This window comes from Vigna umbellata, chromosome 7, assembly GCF_029865625.1.
Source record: "Vigna umbellata cultivar VRB3 chromosome 7, Vumbellata_1.0, whole genome shotgun sequence".
Lineage (NCBI taxonomy): Eukaryota > Viridiplantae > Streptophyta > Magnoliopsida > Fabales > Fabaceae > Vigna > Vigna umbellata.
The window spans coordinates 6,443,542-6,467,267 of NC_142171.1; the positions used below are offsets into that span (position 1 = coordinate 6,443,542).

General features: G+C 35.2%; 1 protein-coding gene across 1 annotated transcript; it reads left to right on the forward strand.

Annotated features, from left to right (window-relative positions):
* The first annotated feature begins 21,586 nt into the window (after positions 1–21,586).
* On the forward strand, positions 21,587–22,069 carry LOC124823207 (uncharacterized). Its single transcript, XM_088094413.1, has 2 exons — positions 21,587–21,778; positions 21,863–22,069. Exons 1-2 carry the CDS (start codon positions 21,587–21,589, stop codon positions 22,067–22,069), a joined length of 399 nt encoding a protein of 132 aa, XP_087950539.1.
* The last annotated feature ends 1,657 nt before the right edge of the window (positions 22,070–23,726 follow it).

Here is a 23,726-nt window from a genome sequence, read left to right on the forward strand (position 1 = left end):
TACCTTGAGTTAAGTAGAAGATCTTGTGTGGTATTGTTAAATGTTCAAGTTTGGGGTTGTTGGGAAAACATGAAAAAGGAAAAGCATTGAGCTAAGAGCTAAAAAGTAAGAATATGCAAAGAAAAAAAAAAGAAAAAGAAAAGAAAAGAAAAAGAAGCAAAGCTCAATGCAAATGCAAAGGCAAGTTGGGAAGAATAAGAATAATTGTGTTGTTATGATTCTCTTAACTCAAGGATTTTGTGATCCAGAAAAACCAATTTTCTTGTTAGCCCAGCCACATTATAAGCCATTGAAAAGTCCTTGTGATGATGCATGCTTGTGAATGTTTTTGATTGTGGTAAAATGAAAGGCAAAGTTGATTCATGTGACATTGTGACAGTAGAGTGAATGAGTGATTACCTCTTATACACTTGTGTGTGAGTGAAACACTTTACCTAGTGAGGAAATATTCCATGAGCACATGAACATCCATGCTTAATTGATTGATCATTCATGAAAAATAGCATTTGTTGGAATTTAAATGACTTTGTGAACACTAAAGCTTGTGCACATCTTGATTGAACTCTTGGTCATAAGTTTGAGTGAAGTTGTTACTTATCTTGAAAAAGAGGATTTTTGAATGAGTGAACCATCATATGAATTAGTTGAAGATTGAGTTACATCTTGTTTGCTTGAGGACAAGTAAAGTTCTAAGTTTGGGGTTGTGATAACAGTTGAAAAACTGTTATTTTCATGCCTAAAATTCACACAAAAAGCAACCTTTACACTTAGAAACTAGCTTGAAATCATGCATTTATCCATATTTTCAGAAATAAGAGAGCTGGACAGGTTTATGCTTGATTTCAGTGTTTTTGTGCAGGTTTTAAGGTGAATTTAGTGAAAGAAGTGAAGAAGGAGAGAGATGGAATCAGAAAAGTCAACCAGAAACCAGAAAAGTCAACCAGTCAACCAAAAAGTCAACCAGTCAACCAGAATACGAAAAAAGTCAACCAGACGAGTTTTGGGCCAGTTTTATGCGATTTTATGATCTGTTTGGGCCTGGACCCGTTTTCTATTATTTTTATGTCCTATTTAAAGACCTAGATGTCTTAGGGTTGGTATCTTTGGCAGAAACAAAGCAAACACTCTCTCTTCCACCCTTTTGAAGGAGGATCTTGGATGCTCAGGCTACCTCTTCACCTTTCTCGGCTTTTTCTATCTCTTTCATTCTTTCATTATTGTTCATCTAGGTTCACCATGAATATGGTGAACTAAACCTTGTATGCTTGTTGGGGAATCAATGTAATCTTTTGAAGCTCTCATATATGGAATTTGTGCTTGCATCTTAATCTAAGACTTATGCTTTCTTTCATCATTAGTTAGGGTTTTTTCTTTTTGCTTAATGCTTGCTTTGTTTAACTCATTCAATGCATGATTATTGATTTTGTCGATACGGGAACGTACGGGGAAGTCTAGATCCGGGGAATCTCTCCCAATATTATATTGGTTGCCTTAAGCTCCTGTGCTAAAAAAACTAATTATTATGAATGCTAGGAATTGTATGAACTCGTAATTAGGGAGAAGCCTTCTTGAAAGGTAATTTAGAGAGTGGCATTAACAATGATGACTTGAATGTTGAATTCCTAAAATATATGAGAGTGGATAAGATGAAATTGACCCCCAACAACATATTCATATATATAATTCATTGAAAGTGCTTGTCTTTTGCTTTTGCCATTGATCAAAACTCATGCATACATGTTTATTTTCTGTCTTGCATATTAAACTCCAATTATTTTGTTATTAAGTCTAGCTAATCAACAAATCACATAACTAAACTAGGCCATGAGTCCTTTGGGAGAACGATACTTGGTCTTACCGAGTTTATTACTTGAAACGATTCGGTCATACTTGCCGATTGTTCAACAAGTTTGTGACATCATATTTTGGTGATCATAAATTTGTCCATCAAGCTTCGTGACCGAGCTTTATTCTCTAGTCGTCAGGCTTCACGGTCAAGATTATCATCTAATGGCGGAGCTTCACAATCGAGATTATCCTGTGCTAGCCGAGCTTCACGGCCGAGGTTATCCTTTTTTCGATGAGTTTTATGCTCGAACTTATTGTAACACCCCGATTTCTGGGATGTCACGAGTTATTAAAAATCAGTAAAATTCAAAATTTATCATAGCGTGGAAACATACTTAAAGAAAATTGTTCTCTCATTGGCAAGTATACTAAATTGTATCAAGTAATATATAATGGTAAGATCAAGTATCGTTTCCCAAGAGACCCGTGACACCAAACAATTGTATAATACCTTAACAAATTAAGACTAAAGAATGATTCCATTGAATGAAATTTGAATGCAATAAAAGTAAACATAAAACTTTGAATGTAAAATTGATCTTTAGAAGCTAGAACAAGAATGAATGAATGTTATTGAGATGATATGAGATGATGATATTGTTGGGGTTAGATTTCACCTACTTCACTTTCATGCATATTAGAACTCATCTTCTTAATTAGAATGCTAATGTCACTTTCAAAATTACTTAGAACTCAATCCCTTGGCATAAAAAGCCTAGCCTTGATTATTAGACAACAATCCCTTGGAAACCCTAATAACCAATTTCGCATTAAGAAAAGAAGCTTAAGACAACTAAACGTCCTATTTCTATCCTTAGCTAATATTTCCTCTAGGTGAAATCCTCCAAATCATGGTTCTTCAGTATTTCCGAGTAACAAAGAAATCCAATCATCAAGCTATGAATGGCCAAAACATAACAAGCATTAAGAATAGGAGAAAATCACTAGCATTCAATGAAAGAAGCATAAAATATTCAAAACATGTTCAACTACATGAAGTTCAGAGGTTACATCTTTCCCCAACAATAAATGAATGTAGCTCTCCATTGTCATGGAGAACTTTGGCTTACAATGGAAGAATGTAAATGAGATGGAAACCCTAGAAAGAGAAAAGGAAAGCTCCTGGATGCCCAATTTTCCTTCAAAGGATATGAACCATAGTGCGTAAAAGCCTTTAAATAGATCAAAAGTGCCACATAAGCCAGCGTCACTGGCGCTCAGTGCCCCAACTAGGGGCAACCAGGCGAGACTGTGCAAAGAGTGTAACCAAGTGTGCTACTGTGTAACTAGCGCTCAGCGCCCCAAAGAAGGGCAACCAGGCGTGGTTATGTGGCCTTCACCGCTGAGCACCCCAGAAGAGGGCAAGTAGGCGTCCTTGTGGGACCGTTAGTGCTAAGGGCCCCTGAAGAAGGCAATCAGGCGTGATTGCGTGGCAACCAACGACCAGGGCCCCAGAAAAGGGCAACCAGGCGTCCTTGAGCCTTTTGCAGCCTTCTATTCTTGTGCTTCTACTATCCTTCCTGGGTTCCAACTCCTTAATACTTTACTTCTCTTCCAAAACATACCAATAACCTACAAAATTGGAATTAGTGATAAAAATCATTAAGTATACCCACAACTAACTTATTCACAAAATTCAACTAAAAACAAGAGTTTAAGCAAACTTCATAGTGAAAAAGAGTTGATTTAGTTTCTAAATTACATCACAGATAACGGTAAAATCAACTGTTATCATAACCCCAAACTTGAAACTTTGTTTGTCCTCAAGCAAAATGTAACCTGGCTTAAACAAAATAGCCATACTACAATGGTCTAGCACACCAAAAAGCATTTTCTTCTAAGACAAGTAATCACTTATGTGTGCCCATCATAGAAAGATCAATCAAGATATAATGATGTCTTAGCCAATCAAGCTTCCACTATGGTGCTCACATAACAAATAATACACAACAGATGCAAAAGCCATATGAGTGATCAATAACCAAAGAAAAATGTTATCCTATAGTGCATGGAACCATTCCTCACCAAAGAAACTGTTTCACTCAAGCTCAAAGGGGTATAGTTAGGTGTCTCTATCACTCTACCATCACATTGTCACACAAATCAACTTTGCCTTTCATTTAAACAACATCAAACACATTCACAAGCAAGTTATCATTACAAAGGACTTTTTAAGGCTTGTATTGTGGTTGGGTTAAAAAAGACTAGTTTTTCTGGACAACAAAGTTCATTGAGTTAAGAGAGTGAACAATTTACTTCATAATTTAACATTAACCTCTCTTTCTACTTTTCACTTGAGAAACCACTTCTCAACTTAATCCCAACTTTTATTCATTGAACTCATCATTCTCTTCTTCTTCTTCCTTCTTTTTCTTTTTTTTCCTTACTTAATGCTCGTTTTCTTTTTCTTTTAACAACCCCAAACTTGAATCATTCTCCTATACCATACATGCATGCTCTACTCAACTCAAGGCAAGGATTTCAAGGGTTTTTCACTTTAAGCTCAAGGTTCAAAGGATAAAACAATTCTTTTTCTTTTTGGGTCAAAATGTTGGCATTGGCTTATTTGGCTTAAATTGTAGATAAAGGGGAGAATAACAGACGACCTTGATCATTTGTAAGAAGTAAGAAAATAATTCAATAGCGAAACTCGGGCAAAATCAACTATGATTCCAAAGGAATAGCATTCAACAATACACTATGGAGCCCAACCTCTCACAGGTTAATTCAAGTTCCACAATTTGATAAACATCAATGCAAGCACATTAATCACAGCTGAAACCATGCATTTGTCTTAAACAACTATGAGCAACCACCATTTGTGCTTAAGAGCTAAAGCAAACATTAACTCAACATGAATCTCAAACAATAAAGCAAACACAAGATAATCTTACTTCTCACCATCAAACAATTTATCACTTAACACCAAACCATTGCAACAAACTATCCATTTAACCAAGTACCTAGCTCAAACTAAAATTAAAAGAGAAATAACCAAAATTCAAACATGCAAAAAATAACACAAACACAAGAAAAATCCTAGTCTAGCAACATTAGGAGATGTTGTCATCACTCCCCTTAAAGGCATCTAAATCTTCCCTATCATCCTCATCATCCTTTGCCATAGCTTCGGCTCCGAACGTGCCACCTCATCCACTAGCTTGGGCCTGGTCCCCAAGCCAAGACATGCGAGTGATGAACTCATCAAGTGAAATTCATTGAATTCCAGGAGAAGCAGCATATAACCTAAAACACAAAAACACTCAAAGCAAAATCAAATGAAAACTGCACAATTAAATGAACTAAAAAGAAGGGTTAACGTCATTATCTTGACACCACTATGCTCAATTTGGATTTTTAATGTTGGCATTCTTCCTTCTTTCAATACACCAACATAATCTCAACATCTTCCTAGCCATCAACTTGACTCTCCTAGAATAAGGAGCCTTAATCCCTAGATCTCCATTTGCTTTGATAGCCTTGATAACCCATAACATGTTCTTGAATTTCACTGGTTTGCCAGGTTTGGGTTCATTATTGTCCAGCACAAAGTCTTGGTGCACTAGTTTTTCTTCATTATCTTCATCCTCTTCCTTCATTTTTGAAGAAAAATAATTATGGCCCCTCTTTACCAAATTGGCAGCTTGGTCAGGTAGACTAGTCACTGATAGAACTTCACTTTTTGTTTTAGGACTAGTCTGTTTTACTTGAATTGGCTGCGCATCATTGAAGACATTAAAAGTCATCTCTTCATCTTGTCTTTCAACGTTAAAACTCCATCCTCTACATGAATTACAACCTTGGTTGTCTTCATGAATGGTCTTCCAAGAATGAGAGGTGATGGAAGACCATCAAGGAATCACATTGGAACTCTTACTAGAGCCATGACAAAGAAGATTCAAGAAGAAGAAGGATCACCTATCACTTTACTTCTATATAAGGTTACTTATAAATATCCTTCTTCTTTTGTCTAAAACATTTATACTATTGTTTGTAGGGTCTAATAAAGCTTGGAGACCATAGTTGAGCCACCTAGGAAGCTTGAGAAGCCAAGGAAAGAAAAGGAGCTAAAAAGAAGAGGAAATGAAGTGAATTACAGATTTAGCAGCTTAGCTTCCGGATTGGAAACATGAAGAATTTTAGCTTCCGGATTCTGAAATGGCCCAGCCAAAACCCTGCTCGGCCCAGCCACTACGTATCAGAATTTTAATTTTCACATGCTTTCCTTGTGTGCTTGAAGTGGGAAGCGTGTCCCAACTAACTTGGCGCCCAAGCGCAAATTGTATTTGACTTTTGGAGGGAAATTAGATTAGAAATGAGGCCCCTCTTCACCTATAAATAAGAGGGCCTCTCCTTTGTATTTTTCTCACTTTTGAGCTTAGTGATATGTTGCTGAATTCATTTCCCAAAACTATTTCTCTTGAGTCACTCTTGATTTTCGACTTCTCCACCCTTCCTCTAGCTTCCTTCCTTTGTAGGAAGGCCTTCTGAGCTGTGAGGCCTCACCAACATGCTTCTCTTAACCTTAAACACTTCAAACACTGCATTATCTTCCATTTTTCGCTGCATCTATTTCCATGGTTGTTCTACTCTGGTTTGGAGCTCCTCCTTGCGTGAATCCAGCTGGAAGTAGTGTCCATCAAGAGGGATCTCTACATCTTCCCCTGTTTCCATCACTACAAAATCAACTGGGAATTTGAGTTTGTCAATCTAAATCACAACATTTTCCACTACACCATAAGGATGCTTGATGGACCTGTCTGCCATTTGTAAGATAATTCTTGTAGGTTTGACCTCAACACCACCAATCTTCTTGAGCATATATAGGAGCATCAGATTGATGCTAGCCCCTAAGTCAACTAGAGCCTTCCCTATATCATGATTCCCAATGGTGCAAGGGATAGTGAAACTTTCTGGATCTTTAAATTTTGGAGGGAGAGTCTTCTGCATAATGGCACTATAATTACCCTTCACTTCAATTGTTTTTAGTGAGAAACTGTTTCAAGCATTTAGCATAAGCAGGGATTTGTTGTAGTGCTTCAGTCAAGGGTATAGTAATCTCCAATTTCTTGAAGGTATCTATGAAACGCCCAAATTTCTTCTCTTTTCCCTTCCTTGAATAACCTTTTGGGTAAGGAAGGGGTTTCTTTATTGTTTTTCCTTTTTTTTCTCTCATCCTCTTCTTCTTTCTTTTTCTCCCTGATGACAAATTTATGAACACCGAAAAACGGCACCACAAACTTGTTTAACAATCGGCAAGTGTGACCGAATCGTATCAAGTAATAAAACTAGGTAAGACCAAGTATCGTTTTCCCAAAGGACTCACGGCCTAGTTAGCTATATGATTTGTTGATTATTTGAGACTTGTAAACAATTGATTGTAGGTTTAAATGCAAAAGACAGTAATTAAACATGTATGCATGAATTTTGATCAATGGAAAAGAGGAAAACAAACACTTTAATGAATTAAATGGATGAGTATGTTGTTGGGGTTATCAATTTCATCTTGTTCACTCTCATATACTTTAGGAATTCATCATTCTTTTCATCAATTGCTAATGCCACTCTCTAAATCACCTTGCAAGAAGGCCTATCCTTAATTACGAGTTCATACAATTCCTAGCATTCCTAGTAATTAGTTCTGAAGTGCAGGAGCTTAAAGGCAACCAATATGCTATTGGGAGAAATTCCCCGGATCTAGATTTCCCCGTACGTTCCCATATCGACAAAATCAATAATCATGGCAATGAATGAGTTAAACAAAGCAAGCATTAAGCAAAGAGGAAAATCCCTAACTAAAGATGAAAGAAAGCATGTATCTTAATATAAGATGTTAAAACACAAATTCCATATATGAGAGTTTCACAAGACTACATTGATTCCCCAACAACAATACAAGGTTTAGTTCACCATATTCATGGTGAAACTAGATGAACAATAATGAATGAAAGAAAGATAGAACCCTAGAAAGAGGAGAAGGTAGCCTGAACATCCAAGATCTTCCTTCAAGGGGTGGAAAAGGGAGTGTTTGCTTCGTCTCAGCCAAAGATACACATCCTAGGACGACCTAAAGCTTATGTACTATTCTAAAATATACAGAAAATTAGGCCCAAGCCCAAAATAGTGTCGCTCAGCGGTAAGTGCGTAAGTTGTTTTCTTCCCCTCAGCGGCCTTTTCACCCCTCAGCGGATCCACCGTGATTGCCTGAGTGCCGCTCAACGGTAAACTGCCGCTGAGCGGCAGTTGCGGCTTCTCCTTTAGCACTTTTTTTATGTCTTTTCTGATTCCATCTCTATCCTTCTTCACTTCTTTCACCAAATTCACCTTAAAACCTGCATAAAACACTGAAATCAAGCATAAACCTGTCCAGCTCTCTTATTTCTAAAAATATACCCAAAAGCATGATTTCAAGCTAGTTTCTAAGTGTTAAAGGTTGCTTTTAGTATCAATTTTAAGCATGAAAATAACAGTTTTTCAACTGTTATCACTCCCCCTCATAACTTTCTTTCTTTTTCTCAGCCACTTCTTTTCTCTCTTCATTCATCTCTTCTTTTTCACTCAACTCATCTTTCTCTTTTATCTTAATTTTTCTCTCATCTAACATCTTGCCACCTAAAATCATAATGGCGTTACTGATAACGGTTGAATTTACTGTTATCTGTGACGCAATTTTGACACTAAATTAACTATTTTTGACTTTGAAACTTACTTAAACTCTTGTTTTAGTTGAATTTGGTGAATAAGTGAATAGAGGTTATAATTAATGATTTTATCACTAATTCCCTCAATTTTGTAGGTTATTGGTATGATTGGAAGAGGCGCAAAAGTATCAAGGAGTTGGAACCCAGGAGGACTAGCAAAAGCACCGGGAAAGAAGCCTAAAGAAGGCGTAGGGCGCCTGGTTGCCCTTTTCTGGCACCCTAGGCGTTGGTTGTCTCGCAACCACGCCTGGTTGCCCTTTTTAGGGGCCCTCAGCGTGGGAATTCTCGCAAGGGCCCCTGCTTGCCCCCATTTAGGGCACTGAGCGCCATTCATCTCGCAAGCACGGCTAGACGTCCCCTCCAAGGGCGTTGAGCGCCAGTCAGCTACACCGTAGGACGCTTGGTTGCCCCCAGCCAGGGTGCTGAGGGCCAGTCTCTTCGTAGTTGCGCTTGCTTGCCCCTAGTTAGGGCGGTGAGTGCTAACGACGTTGGCCCTTGATCCAATTTATGTTTATTTAAAGGCTTCTACACATTAGGGTTGGTATCTTTGGACGGCTGAAGCACAAAAACACATTTTTCGACCCTTTGGAGGGAGATTGGGCATGCGGGAGCTTTCCTTCTCACTTTCTAGGGTTTCCATTCATTCATTCTTCCATTGTACACCAAGGTTCTACATAACAATAGAGAACTAAACTCATTTGGTGTTGGGGATGATGTAACCTCTAAACTTTCATGTATTTGAACATCTTTTAAATATTTTATGCTTATTCCATTGAATGTTAGTGATTTTCTCCTATTCTTAATGCTTGTCTTGTTTTGGCCATTCATAACTTGATGTTTGATTTGTTTGAGTATTGGGAAATATCTTATGAATCATGATCTGGAGGATTTCGCCCAAAGGGAATATTGCCTAGGGATAGGGATAGGACGTTTGGTTCTCTTAAGCTTCTTTTCTTAATGCGGAATTGATTGTTAGGGTTTTCAAGGGATTATTGTCTAATAATCAAGGTTGGGCTTTTTACGCCGAGGGATCGGGTTCTAAGTAATTTCGTAAGTGACATTAACATTCCAATGAAGAAGATGAGTTCTAATATGCATGAAAGTAAAGTAGGTGAAATCTAACCCCAACAACATCATCATCTCATATCATCAATATCATTCATTCATTCTTTCTTTTAGTTCCAAAATATCAAGATTTTTACATTCAAGTTTAGCTTTACTTTTATTGCATTTTAGCCTTGATCATTTGAATCATTCTTTAGTCTTAATTGGTTAAGGTATTACACGATTATTTAGTAACACGAGTCTCTTGGGGAAACAATACTTGGTCTTACCATTTTATATTACTTGATACGATTTGGTATACTTGCCAATGAGTTAACAATGTTTTGGCGCTGCTACCGGGGACTCGTGGTCATACTATATATACTGTTGTGTGATTCTTACCTTGTTTAGACTTTTTCTGTTTTTAATTTTTGTTTATGTTTTTTTTGGCTAATCTGGTGCTCTAGTGTAGTGTTCTTTAGTGTATGCAGGACAAGATTCGCACAAGGAGCACAAAATTATTTGAACCTCTCTTTACAAGTCTGGACTATAGTAGATGAAGAAGGCGAAAAAGGGTTTCCGGAGAACTTTTTCCCTCTCTTGAGACTCTTGATCAACCCTTCACTTCAGTCTTTGATCAGGAAACATAAGACATGGCTGGAAATCAGAATATGAGTCTAGTTAGACGTACTTTGGAGGATTATGCAACAATCACTTTCCCTCTTCATTTTAATAGTATTGTCAGGCTTAGGGTCAATGCCACCAACATGGAGATGAAGCGTGCTCTCATTCACTTGGTGCAGAGTAAGCAATTCAATGGCTTAGCTCACGAAAATCCATATGAACATTTGACCACTTTCATAGAAATATGTAATACAGTGAAGATTCATGATGTAATACATTTGACCAACGCCCAAGGCCCTAGAAAAGAGCAACCAGGCATCCTTGAGCCTTCTGTAGCCTTCTATTTGTATGCTTCTGTTGTCCTTCCTCGAATCCAACTCCTTGATAATTTGCTCCTCTTGCAAAACATACTAATAACCGACAAAATTGAGGGAATTAGTGATAAAAATCATTAAGTATACCCTCAACTAACTTATTCACAAAATTCAACTAAAAACAAAAGTTTAAGAAAGCTTCATAGTCAAAGAGCGTTGATTTAGAATCAAAATTACATCACAGATAACGATAAATCAACTGTTATAAAAAACCTTATCTAATTACATTATTTTGAGTAATAAAATAACGAAGAAAATACTCCAATTATATTGTCTTAACTTGTAAAATAAAATAGATTTAAATAAATCTCAAGGTAATTCCCCATCCTCTCTCGAGTCAATCACGCATGTAGAACATCTGTAACATTGTCTGCTCATGTATAACACATATATGATTATCACCGATAATTTCATTCACAAACAAATAAACACAAACATGTATGAGGTAAGCTACCGATAAAAAAACTATAACAACTAGATACATACATACTGATTATATCAATCATAATCAAACACATAACAAGATACATATCTTCTGGTTATATCAACCACACAATCAAACACACAACAAGATACATTCTTTTTTATTATATCAATCATAATCGAACACATCATACATAATAGTAATAACAATAAGATTCTTAATCCTCTAACATAAACATTTCAATCATACTGAATTACTCGATCCTCAATCTTCGATCCCCGATCCTTGAACGTTGATCATCAATTCTTAACCTCTAACCCTTGATGTCATCACTAACACCTCACACATAAAACCTTGGTGTATCCACTCATTAACACTCATGCTAACTACTTACTATAACCATTATAGAAACACCACTATCAACATAACATAACTTGGAGCATCTCAAGTACCATGATCATCATCATAGACACACCACCATCATGATTATCCTAGCCATGAACAACACCATGAGCATCACCGTACCATAATACCATAGTGGAAAGAGTCCATCTCACTCTTGTACCCTACCTCACTGACTATAGCCGCTCCAACAGCCCACCTATAGCCTCCCTTATAGGACATTTATAGCCTGCCCTACAAGGTCATCTCCTTTTGAGGCACACAAGGCAAAAGGAAGCACATACTCGTAGATAGAACAAGGATTCACGAGATGCAACAAGTAGACTTATCCTCCACTTTCAATCACATACTCAAGTACATCCCAACACTCACTCATATTCCACTCTCAACCACAAGTCAAACTAACCGTAAAAATAATCACTCACCTCAACCTCTGATTATCATCAGGTTCCATAGCTCCTTAGGCTTGGTTCACGTTCATTCTTCATCAAATTCACCATTGTCACCAAAATGTACTGTGATAATCGATTATCACTTAAGACAATTGATTATCTCAATAAAATTTACCCACAAACATCACGCAGGAAGGGATTATCAATTATCATCCCAAATAATCGATTATTCCCAAAATCACACTCAAAATCAATGCGCAGATAATCGATTATAAGTAATGATAATCGATTATTTCCAGATTGAAACACATCCTGGACATGATTCAAGCATTCAAACATACATACATCAACCCTGGATCACGTGGAAACATAATTAACACATCATACTTGCATTCAAGCATTACATACTCATGTAAACATACTAAAACACATATAGTACATCACTTGAATCATCCAAATCATATCATTGACATGTTATACCGCAATAATAGGGTACAAAAGAGTCTTCGATAAAAACACCAAATAGGGTTTTCAATCAACCAAACTAACTAAGCATAATGCTTACAAATGACAACCAAGAAGATGAAAATTCTCCAAAATAGAGTTGTTGATGTGAGGTTGTTTTCTCCCAAACTAGACCTATGATGGACGATACAAATGGTCAAAATGAAGAATCATACATCTGTTAACTCATTGGCTAGTGTACCAAATTGTATCAAGTAATATAAAATGGTAAGACCAAGTATCGTTTCCCAAGAGACTCATGTTCCTAAACAATTGTATAATCACTTAACTAATTAAGACTAAAGAACGATTCCATTGAATGAAATTGAATTGCATTAAAAGTAAACATAAAAACTTGAATGTAAAATTGATTAATTGAGGCTAAAACAAGAATGAATGATTTAAGATGATATGACATGATGATGTTGTTGGGGTTAGATTTCACCTACTTTACTTTCATGCATATTAGAACTCATCTTCTTCATTTGAATTTTAATGTTACTAACGAAATTACTTAGAACCCGATCCCTCGGCGTAAAAAGCCTAACCTTGATTATTAGACAACAATCCCTTGAAAACCCTAACAACCAATTCCGCATTAAGAAAAGAAGCTTAAGGGAATCAAACGTCCTATCCCTATCCCTAGGCAATATTCCCTTTGGGTGAAATCCTCTAGATCATGATTCATAAGATATTTCCCAATACTCAAACAAATCAAACATCAAGTCATGAATGGCCAAAACAAGACAAGCATTAAGAATAGGATAAAATCACTAACATTCAATGAAAGAAGCATAAAATATTTAAAACATGTTCAAATACATGAAAGTTTAGAGGTTACATCACCCCAACAACAAATGAGTTTAGTTCTCCATTGTCATGGAGAACCTTGGTGTACAATGGAAGAATGAATGAATGAAAACCCTAGAAAGTGAGAAGGAAAGCTCCCGCATGCCCAATCTCTCTTCAAAGGATCGAAAAATGTGTTTCTATGCTTCAGTCGTCCAAAGATACCAATTGTCGCAACCAGAATCGCGACGGGACGACGACCCGAAAAAAATAAACGGCGTTTGAAAAAAAGAAGATAATTGGAGTCGCCACCATAGTTTATTCTGGAAAACTATGGAAACACCATAAAATGATAAGGCATGGTCTACAAGAACCAGATTCTAGGTTCGGGAGTCGGTTACGTGTAGGGAAGGTATTAACACCCTACAACGCTTGCCCTAAGGCAGTACCTCTAACTAAATACGCGAATGTGATGTGGTTTTCAAAATGTTTAACTATCCCCTAAAATAAAACTCTAAAGAGACAAAATATATTTTTTAGTTTTTTGTGCCCGACAAGGATTGACCTTGCTCCTACGTATTCTCATTAAAATGAGAAATCAGGATTACGTAGTTCTTTTAGAAACTGCTTGAAAATTTTGTTTGAGGAATTGTTTGAGAGATTTGTTTGAGAAATTGATCATGGATAAATTTGGATTTTTGGGGAAGTGAACCTGACAAGGACTAGCTTTGCTCCTATGTATCTCCACTTTTAATGGAGAATCAAGGATCACGTAGTTCTGGCTGAAAGAGTGTTTGTTTGCTTGAAAGTGTTGATGTTTTTAGTTTTTGAAGATTTTATATTTTTTTTGGTATTTTTTGAGAAAAAGGAGGTGAAAAGGTTTTTTAGCACAAGGACGATGCGAGCGATCACACATGTGCTTAACCCTTTAAGACATATTTTTATAATTTTATTTGAGAAAGAAGAAAAGGTTTTAGCACAAGGACGATGCGAGCGATCACACATGTGCTTAACCTTTAAAATATTTTTGGTATTTTTATAAAAAAAGAGAAAAAGTTTTTAGCACAAGGACGATGCGAGCGATCACACATGTGCTTATACCATTATTTATATCATTACATGTTTTTTAAAGTTTTATATTTTTTTATTTTCTTTTTATTAAGAAAGAGAGGATAAAAGCATAAGATAAAATTGTGGTAGAAAACAGGATAAATTTATAAACTAAAAAAATGGTCAAAATGCATATAAATAGAATAAAAAGAAAATGTGTACCTTGTTGAAGATTTGGATGATGAAGCAAGACTTTGCTTGTAATAAGTTGTGAGAAGAGAGATATTGATGGTGAAGAAGATGAATTTATAGTAGAAATGTGGTATGTGATTTACTATGTATAGAGGGATTAGGAAATAGTAAAATGTGAGAGAAAAATGAAGTAGAGTTTTGGGATGGAATGAAGAGGTTTTGAGAGAGAAGAGATGGATATTATGTAATTGTATGTGTCTAAAAAGGAGTGAAGAGAATGTGGGTATTTATAGAGTTAAGGATGGAGAGAGTATTAAATATAATATATATTTTTTTTAAAATGAGTGGAAAAAATAGAAAAAGTTAAAGTGAAAAATAAGTAAAAGAAATAATATAAAAAGTTGGTGGAGAGATTAGGTGAAATAAAATTAAGTTAAAGAAATAATATAAAAAGTGGGTGGAGAAAGTAGGTGAAGAAAGTGGATGGAGGAAATAATTAAAAAAGTTAATGAGGAAATTATGTGGAGAAAGTTGGTAAAGAAAAATAATATAAAATGTGAGTGGAGAGAGTAGAGGAAGAAAATAGATGAAAGAAATAATAAAATAAGTTGGTGAAGGTGGTGGATAAAATATAATTTAGAAAAGTAGATGGAATAAATAAAAGTTAGTAAGAGAAATTAATATAAAAGTGGGGTGGAAAAGTAGATGGAGAAAAATGGATGAAAGAAATAATAAAATAAATTGGGAGAATGTGGTGGATAAAATATAATTTAGGAAAGTAGATAGAATAAATAAAAGTTAGTAAGAGAAATTAATATAAAAGGGGTGAAAAAGTGGATGGAGAAAATGGATGAAAAAAATTATAAAATATGTTGGTGGAGAAGATATAAAAAAATGTAAGTGGAATAATTAGGAAAGTTGGTATATAAAATTAATAAGGAAATGAGGTGGAAAAAGTAAAAGAAAAAGGTAGATGATGTGGAATGTGATATGGAGGGTGAGGTGGATGGTGATGTGGAGAGTGGGGTGTGATAAGAGAAAAAGGGTGGTGAGGAAGTAAAAAAAGTGTGAGATTATTTTGGATCATTGAATTAAGGAATAAAAATTTAATTTGGGGGTGCAAATAGTAAAAAAAATATTTTTTTTATTCTTTTGTTTTTTTTTTAATTTGTTTTTGTGATGAATTTTATTTACCCGGATGAAATTGGGTATTAACACCAACCCTAATGTGTAGAAGCCTTTAAATAGATCAAAATTGGATCATGGGCCAACGTCGCTGGTGCTCAGCGCTCTAAGTGGGGGCAACCAGGCACAACTGCAAAGAGACTAGCCCTCAACACCCTGGTTGAGGGCAACCAGGCGTCCTACGATGTAGCTGATTGGCGCTTAGCGCCCCTGGATGGGGCGCCTAGGCGTGCTTACGAGATAAGTGGTGCTCAGCGAGACTTCCAACGTTGAGGGCCCCTAAAGAGGGAAACCAGGAGTGGTTGCGTGACAACCAGCGCCCAGGGCGCCTAAAAAGGGAAACCAGGTGCCCTACGCCTTCTTCAGCCTTCTTTCCCAATGCTTTTGTTGTCCCTCCTGGGTTCCAACTCCTTGATACTTTTGCTCCTCATCCAATCATACCAATAACCTAAAAATTGAGAAGAATTAGTGATAAAAATCATTAATTATAACCTCTATTCACTTATTCACCAAATTCAACTAAAACACGAGTTTAAGCAAGATTCAAAGTCAAAAAGGGTTAATTTAGTATCAAAATTGTATCACAAATAAAGGTAAATTCAACCGTTATCAACATCTGGAACCCACTGTCCAAACTTTAGCCTGATCCTACGGTGTATGACTTTACAATGACGAAAACACTAATGCAGGTTTCATGTTATGCGAGAATGACTTCTTCTCTTCCTTTCTCTCTCACTTGACTTTTCTCTCTCTTCAAATGACTCTATTGTGCCTTACTAATCTGACGCATCTCCACTAAAACAAAGTGAGACATAATGATCCACATTATTTGGCCTATTCTCCACATAGGAAGGGAACCCAATGACCCAACAATTACAACATATATTTGCATGGAAACCCCCAAGCATCATAATTTTTTTCTCCCTTAGCATCAAACCTTTGTTTGGAATAACCCAATAAAACATACATAATACATTAATAGGGAAAACTCATCACAAATATTAGATAAACCCTATGCCCATTCATACACAAACTTTTACCCAACAATAACCACATATAATCATAATCATATACACATATATCAAAACAAGGATTACAATCAACATAATCAAGAACACATTAACATATAACCATAAACAAACAAAGGTAAGATTCCCATACATTGGTCAATCATAAGGCTTTATCTATATCCTAAAACACCTTCCTTTACACTAAGAGTTTTCCTTCGCTCTCTCTCTTCTTCTCCCAAAACGTTAATCTCATCTTTTCCTCTATTTTTCTCTTTAATTTAGAGTTTCTAGGGTTTCTAAACACCAAATCATCCCTTAATTAAGTTCTATACCAATTAAATAAAGGTAAAATACCATTTTGCCCCCAGAAAAAAATATAAAAATAAAGAAATAACATAACAATTATACACTCAAGAACACTAATTTCTAAACAAAAACCCAAAGTCTCAAAACTACTTTATTTTTAAAACCCTTATTTTCCGTGATCTTACACTTATCCTCTACTAGTCCAGTTTCACAGTCGAGGTTATCCTTTGTTGGCCGAGCTTATAACACTTAGTTATTGAACTTGTAAACCGATATCGCCTTGTTGGAAGGTGTCTTGCTACTCTGGGCCTATGGTATGTTCAGGTGTGATTTCGTTGTAGATGATTTCATCTATTGAGAGAATCCTCTTTTTCCTAATTGTCTTGTCTGTCGAGGTGTCCGATGGTGTGCTTAGGGAGTCTGATATCCTTCCCGATTTACTATGATCACATCTTGAGTGACAAGGCCGTCCACGAGTCTCCTCTATCGTTCATCGAGTTGATTTTCTTCGAGCTCTTTGGGATTTGTGCCCGAGCATATCAACTATCATTCACTCAAGTCATGCAAATTTATCCATTTTTTGGGATGTTTTGTTGAATCTTGAGACTCCACCATTTTGCATCTCGATGTAGGTTGCGATGTTTATGCTTGTCGTGCTCTCATTTGAAGTGAGGGGAACATCGACTAGTTTCTTTTGTTCTTTATCGGTTGACCTGCTCTGATCTCTTTGAGATCGATGTTAAAGAGAACAATCTTTCCTCCCACACAAACCTCGTCGAGCTGGCGAACTATGTTTTGTCCAGGGATTGCAGGGCCTTATATATAGGAATCTAGCCGAGGTCGAGGAGATGATCTCTCATTCTTCAGGTCTATTAGCCTCTATTGAAGTCCCTAGAGTTCGTGGAGGTCTTCCTATTGTGGAGAGTGCATGGTCTCGAGGTCAACACCTTAATGTCTTCGTTGTTCGTTGTTTTGTTGGATTAACATATGCATTTTATATTGCATGGTCCCCAATGGGTTGGACTCCATCTTGCGGGAAAGTTGTTCCTGACTTCGAGTGGTGACCATGGAAATGTGAGACTGGGGAAAAGTTTTACCGAGGCCCCACGATGGGTGCCAAGTGATCGTACTAGGATCTTGAACATGTATATGCGGACAGGTGATGAGATCCTAGCAATGATTTGAAGGTTCTTAATGATCATAATGGAATGCCATATTGCTTAGGAAGGGAGATCTACCTACAAAAGGTTCTTTGATACTGAAGTTAGTAAAAGAGTTTAGGATCTATGAGTATGTGTAAGTATGAGATATTAGGTGAGTATTCCTTAGGGAATACTAGTTGTATTTATAAGAACTACACAAGTCGTGAACCTAGGTTATTATTGAAAAATACTCACTTCAAGTATAATATAAGAGTAGTTATAATAACATAATAATACTTTATCATAAATAATAATCATAATACAAAACGGTCGATATTAGTTATGATATGTGGATATTGTCCAATAAACGTAGGTTTTGACTGTTTCAGAATGAAGAGAATTATGAATCTTGTTTGTTTCGGGTTCTTTAGTATGTCTATTAGACTGCGTATGAAGAACACACAAAATAATAAAAGTGTTCATAGAAAAAAATTATTATTACTTTTAAAAAAAATCCAATATTAACTTAAAATAATTTTAGTTAACATAAAGTAAAAAAAAAAATCGTATGTGACAAATGGAAAAAATTGTTATTATAATAAAAAAGAACTGTGATTAATGTTGGTTAAAATATAATACTATCTTAATATCAACAATAAAATAATCTTCATGATATCATATGGAAATAAAACATAATTAATTTTAATTTGAAAAAGAGAAATTTTTATTTATATTTATAAAAGAAAACAATTTTTATGGCTTGATACTCAAATCTTAACCAAACTAACAATGAATCTTAATTAAATAAAATTTCAATATTTTAATTTTTTTGAAATTTTGGACTGAAATAACATATTTTAATATAAAATATTTTAAATTTTCTATGAAAATAATTATCCTTTAAAAATTATTTATTCAAACAGCTGTTTGAAGTTTCCCTTATTGGTATGAGCAGGTAAAACAAAAGTTATATGAAAATGATTATCCTGCTATAGAAACAAAAGTATATAACTTTTTTAAATTTTTTTAATGCTTTTGTTAAATATTAAATCATTCATGAATCTTATATCTTCACCTAAAAGTCAAAAGTTTAAATTTAGTATCTCATCTTAAGCAAAAAGGCGTGTTTGGAATGTAAAATAAGCTTTGAACTGGCTCTAATTTTAACTTCAAAAGGCTTTAGGACAATTAGGTTGAGCATAGATACGTGAATTTGATTTGGATTCATTATGACCAATTCAGTATATTTTAAATTAAATAATTTAAAATTTATATCTAATAATTTAATTTATTAGATTAATCGAATTCGGATTGTTCACAGATTAATTTAGTTGGAATATTCAAATTATAAATTTATATTTTTTTAATAAAAAATATTTCTATTTTAAATAAATAACATAAATATAATGAATTTTTAATTACAAAAATAACATCTATAATTTTAATAATTATTATTATAATGAATTACAATTTTATATTACTTATTATTAAATTTTACAAAAATATTATGATATTAAAATAAAATTTTAAATTTTAAATATATTTACGAATTTATCAACATTAAAATATAATTTCATATGGCATGGAATACCCTAAAATTTCAATTTTTCATAAATGTTCATATTTACTTCGGTTCGAATACTAAATGTTTTTCTCACCCTAGTACAATCACGAGAGAGCATATCATAATTGCTATTTCTATTTGTGACATTCCCATGCTTTCCTACACGTGGACATTTCTATTTTGTGAAAATATTTAACATTTTTATTTTTGGACTCTTTCATTTGTAACTTTAAACATTTCATCTTACTTTTTTAATTTCCAAAAATAACTAACAATTATATTTCTCTTCGTTAGATTTTAAAATTTTACAAAAAAAATAAAAAGTTTTTAATTGAATTTTGAAATTCAATAAAAAGAAATTTTTATGAAATTTGATAAAAAAATTTTTTTCAAATTTTAAAATTTGATGAAGAAAATAAATCCTTAATCAAATTTTAAAATTTGATAAAACATAAAAAGTTAGGTGTATGATTTTCTTAATTACAGATGACAGTTTTAAAATTTTAAAAAATTTTATAAGTAGAGAATAAAATGATTGAAGATGCAAAATGAAATAGTCATGCTTTTGTGGTGAAATGAATACAAATTAATAAATAAACAAATAAAGAAACTTGATTGTTTAATTTGATAGAAATTTAAAAGGAGAGTCCACACTCTTTAACATTTCTATTAAGAAAATAAATAAATAACCATACCAACACCGACAATCTTTCATCAATTAACATAATTAATTATAAGTTTTTTTTATGCAAATTGATTTATGATTGATTACATATAATTCAATTCGATTAGGAATTATAATAAATAATCATTTAAATTTAAAAAAATAATTTACTTTATTTTCCCTTCTATTTTCTTAACTTGTAAAACTATGTACCCGTATTTTCATTCCATTTCTCACGTTCTCGTTCATCTTATTTTTCTCTTTTCTTTGTTTATCCATCTTATTGTTCATTTGTTTTTTCTATCTCTTTCTTTCTCCTAAACACCCTAATAATTCCAAGTATGTTCACGTGTTGATGTGATCTTTTGTTCACTATTTGTAAACGAGTCACATATTCAAGTGGACAGTAATTATGGATACAAACGTGGGGCTAAAGTCCCTCTCAATAAAAAATAACGATAAATTAGTTTAGCGAATACTCATTCGACACCTCTACTTGATATTCTTTTTTACCATAATTAATTGAACTTGGTTAAGTTAGTTTAATTATTGGTTAAATTTATGTCTGAACCAAAATTTTAATGGTAACATATTCAAACACTATATCACTAGTACAGTCAGGGGAAACGACAGCGGTTATTTTTGTCTATAGGCAGCGGTTTCTGAACCGAGGCATATTCAGGCGAGGTAAAAAGTCCAATACTTTTGGTCTCGGTTGTGAACCGAGGCATATAGTCCCACTCTACGGCCTCGGTTCAGATCTAACCGAAGCATGAAAGTTACAGGTTTTTTAATTTATTTTTTTCGTTGGACATACTGCCTCGGGGCCCTTTAACCGAGGCATAAAGTCCCACTCTACTGCCTCGGTTGTAGTCTAAACCGAGGCAGTAGATCCTTTTTTTTTTCTCTTTCGCGACACGTTCTGCTTTGGTTTTTACCATAACCGAGGCATAAAGTCGCACTCTACTGCCTCGGTTTAGGCTACAACCGAGGCAGTAGACCCTTTTGACTTCGGTTGTTACCAGAACCGAGGCATATAAGTACGTTTTTTTTTTGTTTAATACCTCTTTTGGTCCCTCGAAAGGGGGCCAATGTTCAATGTGGTCCTACCCTTTTTTAGAAGTTCAATGTGGTCCCACCTTTTGTAAAAAGTGTGCAATGAAGTCCTTTTTGGAAACGGCGCGTTGAGTTTTTAACGGAGCAGCTGACAGGGTGGACTGAAGTTAGCTACGTGGCTTTGTGTGGGTAATACGTGGCTGTGAGTGGGTGATACGTGGCTGTGAGAGGGTAAATTTGATAATATTACTGAGGTTAGGAAATCAGAAGTTAGGGTTTCAGGAGTTTTAGAGAAATTGGTAATTTGGGATACGAATGGCTTCTTCTGAAGGGTGTTCGTCGTGTTCGAGAAGTTGGGGCAAAGGATCTTCTCGGTGGTCCCATGGTTGTGGTGTGAGAGGAGGTGGGATAATCCCCACTTGTTACTGTGGTAATGTTGCTATAACCAAAGTGGCGAGAACTACGAAGAATGCTGGGAGAAATTTCTGGGGTTGTCCACGTTACAAGGTTTGAATTATACCCTTTTGAGTTAAAGTTTTTTTGAATTGATTATGCATTTGTTGATAGATTCCATAACTTGGTGAATAACAGGGTGGATCTTCAATTGGCAGCTCGTGTAACTTTTTCAAGTGGTGTGTTGAAGAGAAAGTTGATGAAAAAGATTGCACAATGGTGAGGAGGATAAGTCAGCTGGAAAATTCAGTGCAGGACTTGCAGAAAATGATGAAGATCTTAGTTGTAGCTTTGTGTGTGTGTATTGTGGTGTGCCTTGTTCAGGTTCTGTTTAGGTTCATTTAGTTAGATTGTAACATCCAATGTATTACGTATTGACTATTTTAATGAGTAAATTTTAGTGATTAATGTTCAAATCAGTCCCCCTGATGTTTTAACAATGTTGAAATCAGTCCCCTGATGTTTTAAAAATGTTGAAATGAGTCTCCCATTTGCTTTAAAACTGTTCACAAAGGTCACCCAAATAATGCATATGATGCTGAATATTGGCACATAAAACAAATACATAAAACAAGTACATAAAACATATACATAAAAGCAGTTTCATTCATTACGACACATAAAAGAAATACAGAAAATCAGTTCAGTAAGTAAGTTAAGTATGTATTACACCACCATGTAACAAATAGTACATATTACACCACCACGTAATTTAAATATCTAATAACCCAATTTCATCTAAGTATGTTTTCTTCTGACTTTGCATTTTGTTGGCCAGGATGATTGGGGACTTGATGGCTGTGATGGTTCAGGGGTTGGGGAACTTGGAGGTGGCTGTGATGGTTGTGTTGTTTTTGCTGGCTGGGGCTTTAAAGGGCAGTTATTCTTGTTGTGCCCCATCTTACGACAAAGACTACATTTTTTCTATGGCCACCAACACGCATTTGAGTCTGATCTTTAGTTAGCTCCCATGCTTCCAACCTCCTTTTTTTCTTTGGCCTCCCAGGCATCTTCCTGATCAGTGGTGGTAGTACATCATTGAAATTTGTGGTTTCCCATAGTAGGTGGCCATTGAGTGGAAAAATGATGGACGCATAGACCTCTTCATAGGTGGATCTTGTGAATACATTGGGGACAAAAGTCTGTGGATCAACGTTGGAGAAGTTCATTGCTGCAATTGCATGACAGCATGGAATGGCACTAATCATCCACTTTCTGCAGCTACACTCCTTTGTGTCCAGGTCCAGTGTGAACTTGTTCCCAACTGATGAAGTATGCCTAACCTCAAAAATCTTTCGTGCAGACCAGCTGAAACAAATGAAGCACATCAACAATGTAGATAAATAACTTGTATATAAAATAAATTGAGTTATATTACCTTGGCACCCAAAATCTTGACAGATTACATTCCTTCTCAAGTCTCTTCTTTATCTTTGGGCATATTGTGAAGTCCATAGATGCCACCTTGGTTCTATTGGTGGCCCACCTTTTCATGAGATAAACTCTGATATCCTCCATCATGGTTATAATAGGTTTTCCTCTTGAATGAATAAGAACACTGTTGAAAGCTTCACTGATGTTGTTATCTAGTGTATCAGTCATTGCTTGACCTGTGAAGCGAGATCTTGACCAAAACCTGTTGCACACTCAAATGGGTTACAATGCATCAGGGATAGTAAATTGTATGTAATGGCTAATGGGTTACCTCGGGGGAATGCCTATGAGGTATTTATATGCTTCAATATTGACTTCTTTAATTTTCAGCATCTCTCTCTCCCAAGCCTGTGGATATGTGCTTGTGGCAGCTGTCCACATCAGATTTTTTAAAATTTGACCACCAAACCTTTTCCTAAAGTTTGCATACAGGTGCCTCATACAGAATCTTTGTTCTGCCCCAGGAAGAAGCTCTTGGATAGCTGGGACCAACCCCTGCACAAATAATTTTAGTCATAAAACAATATCCTTTAACAAAGCATTAACTAAAATTGAATATAAGGTGTAT

Coding starts and splice junctions, on each gene's coding strand:
- LOC124823207 (XM_088094413.1), top strand. CDS start 21,587: ATGGCTTCTTCTGAAGGGTGTTCGTCGTGTTCGAGAAGTTGGGGCAAA. Junction 21,779..21,862: donor GGGGTTGTCCACGTTACAAG/GTTTGAATTATA, acceptor GGTGAATAACAG/GGTGGATCTTCAATTGGCAG.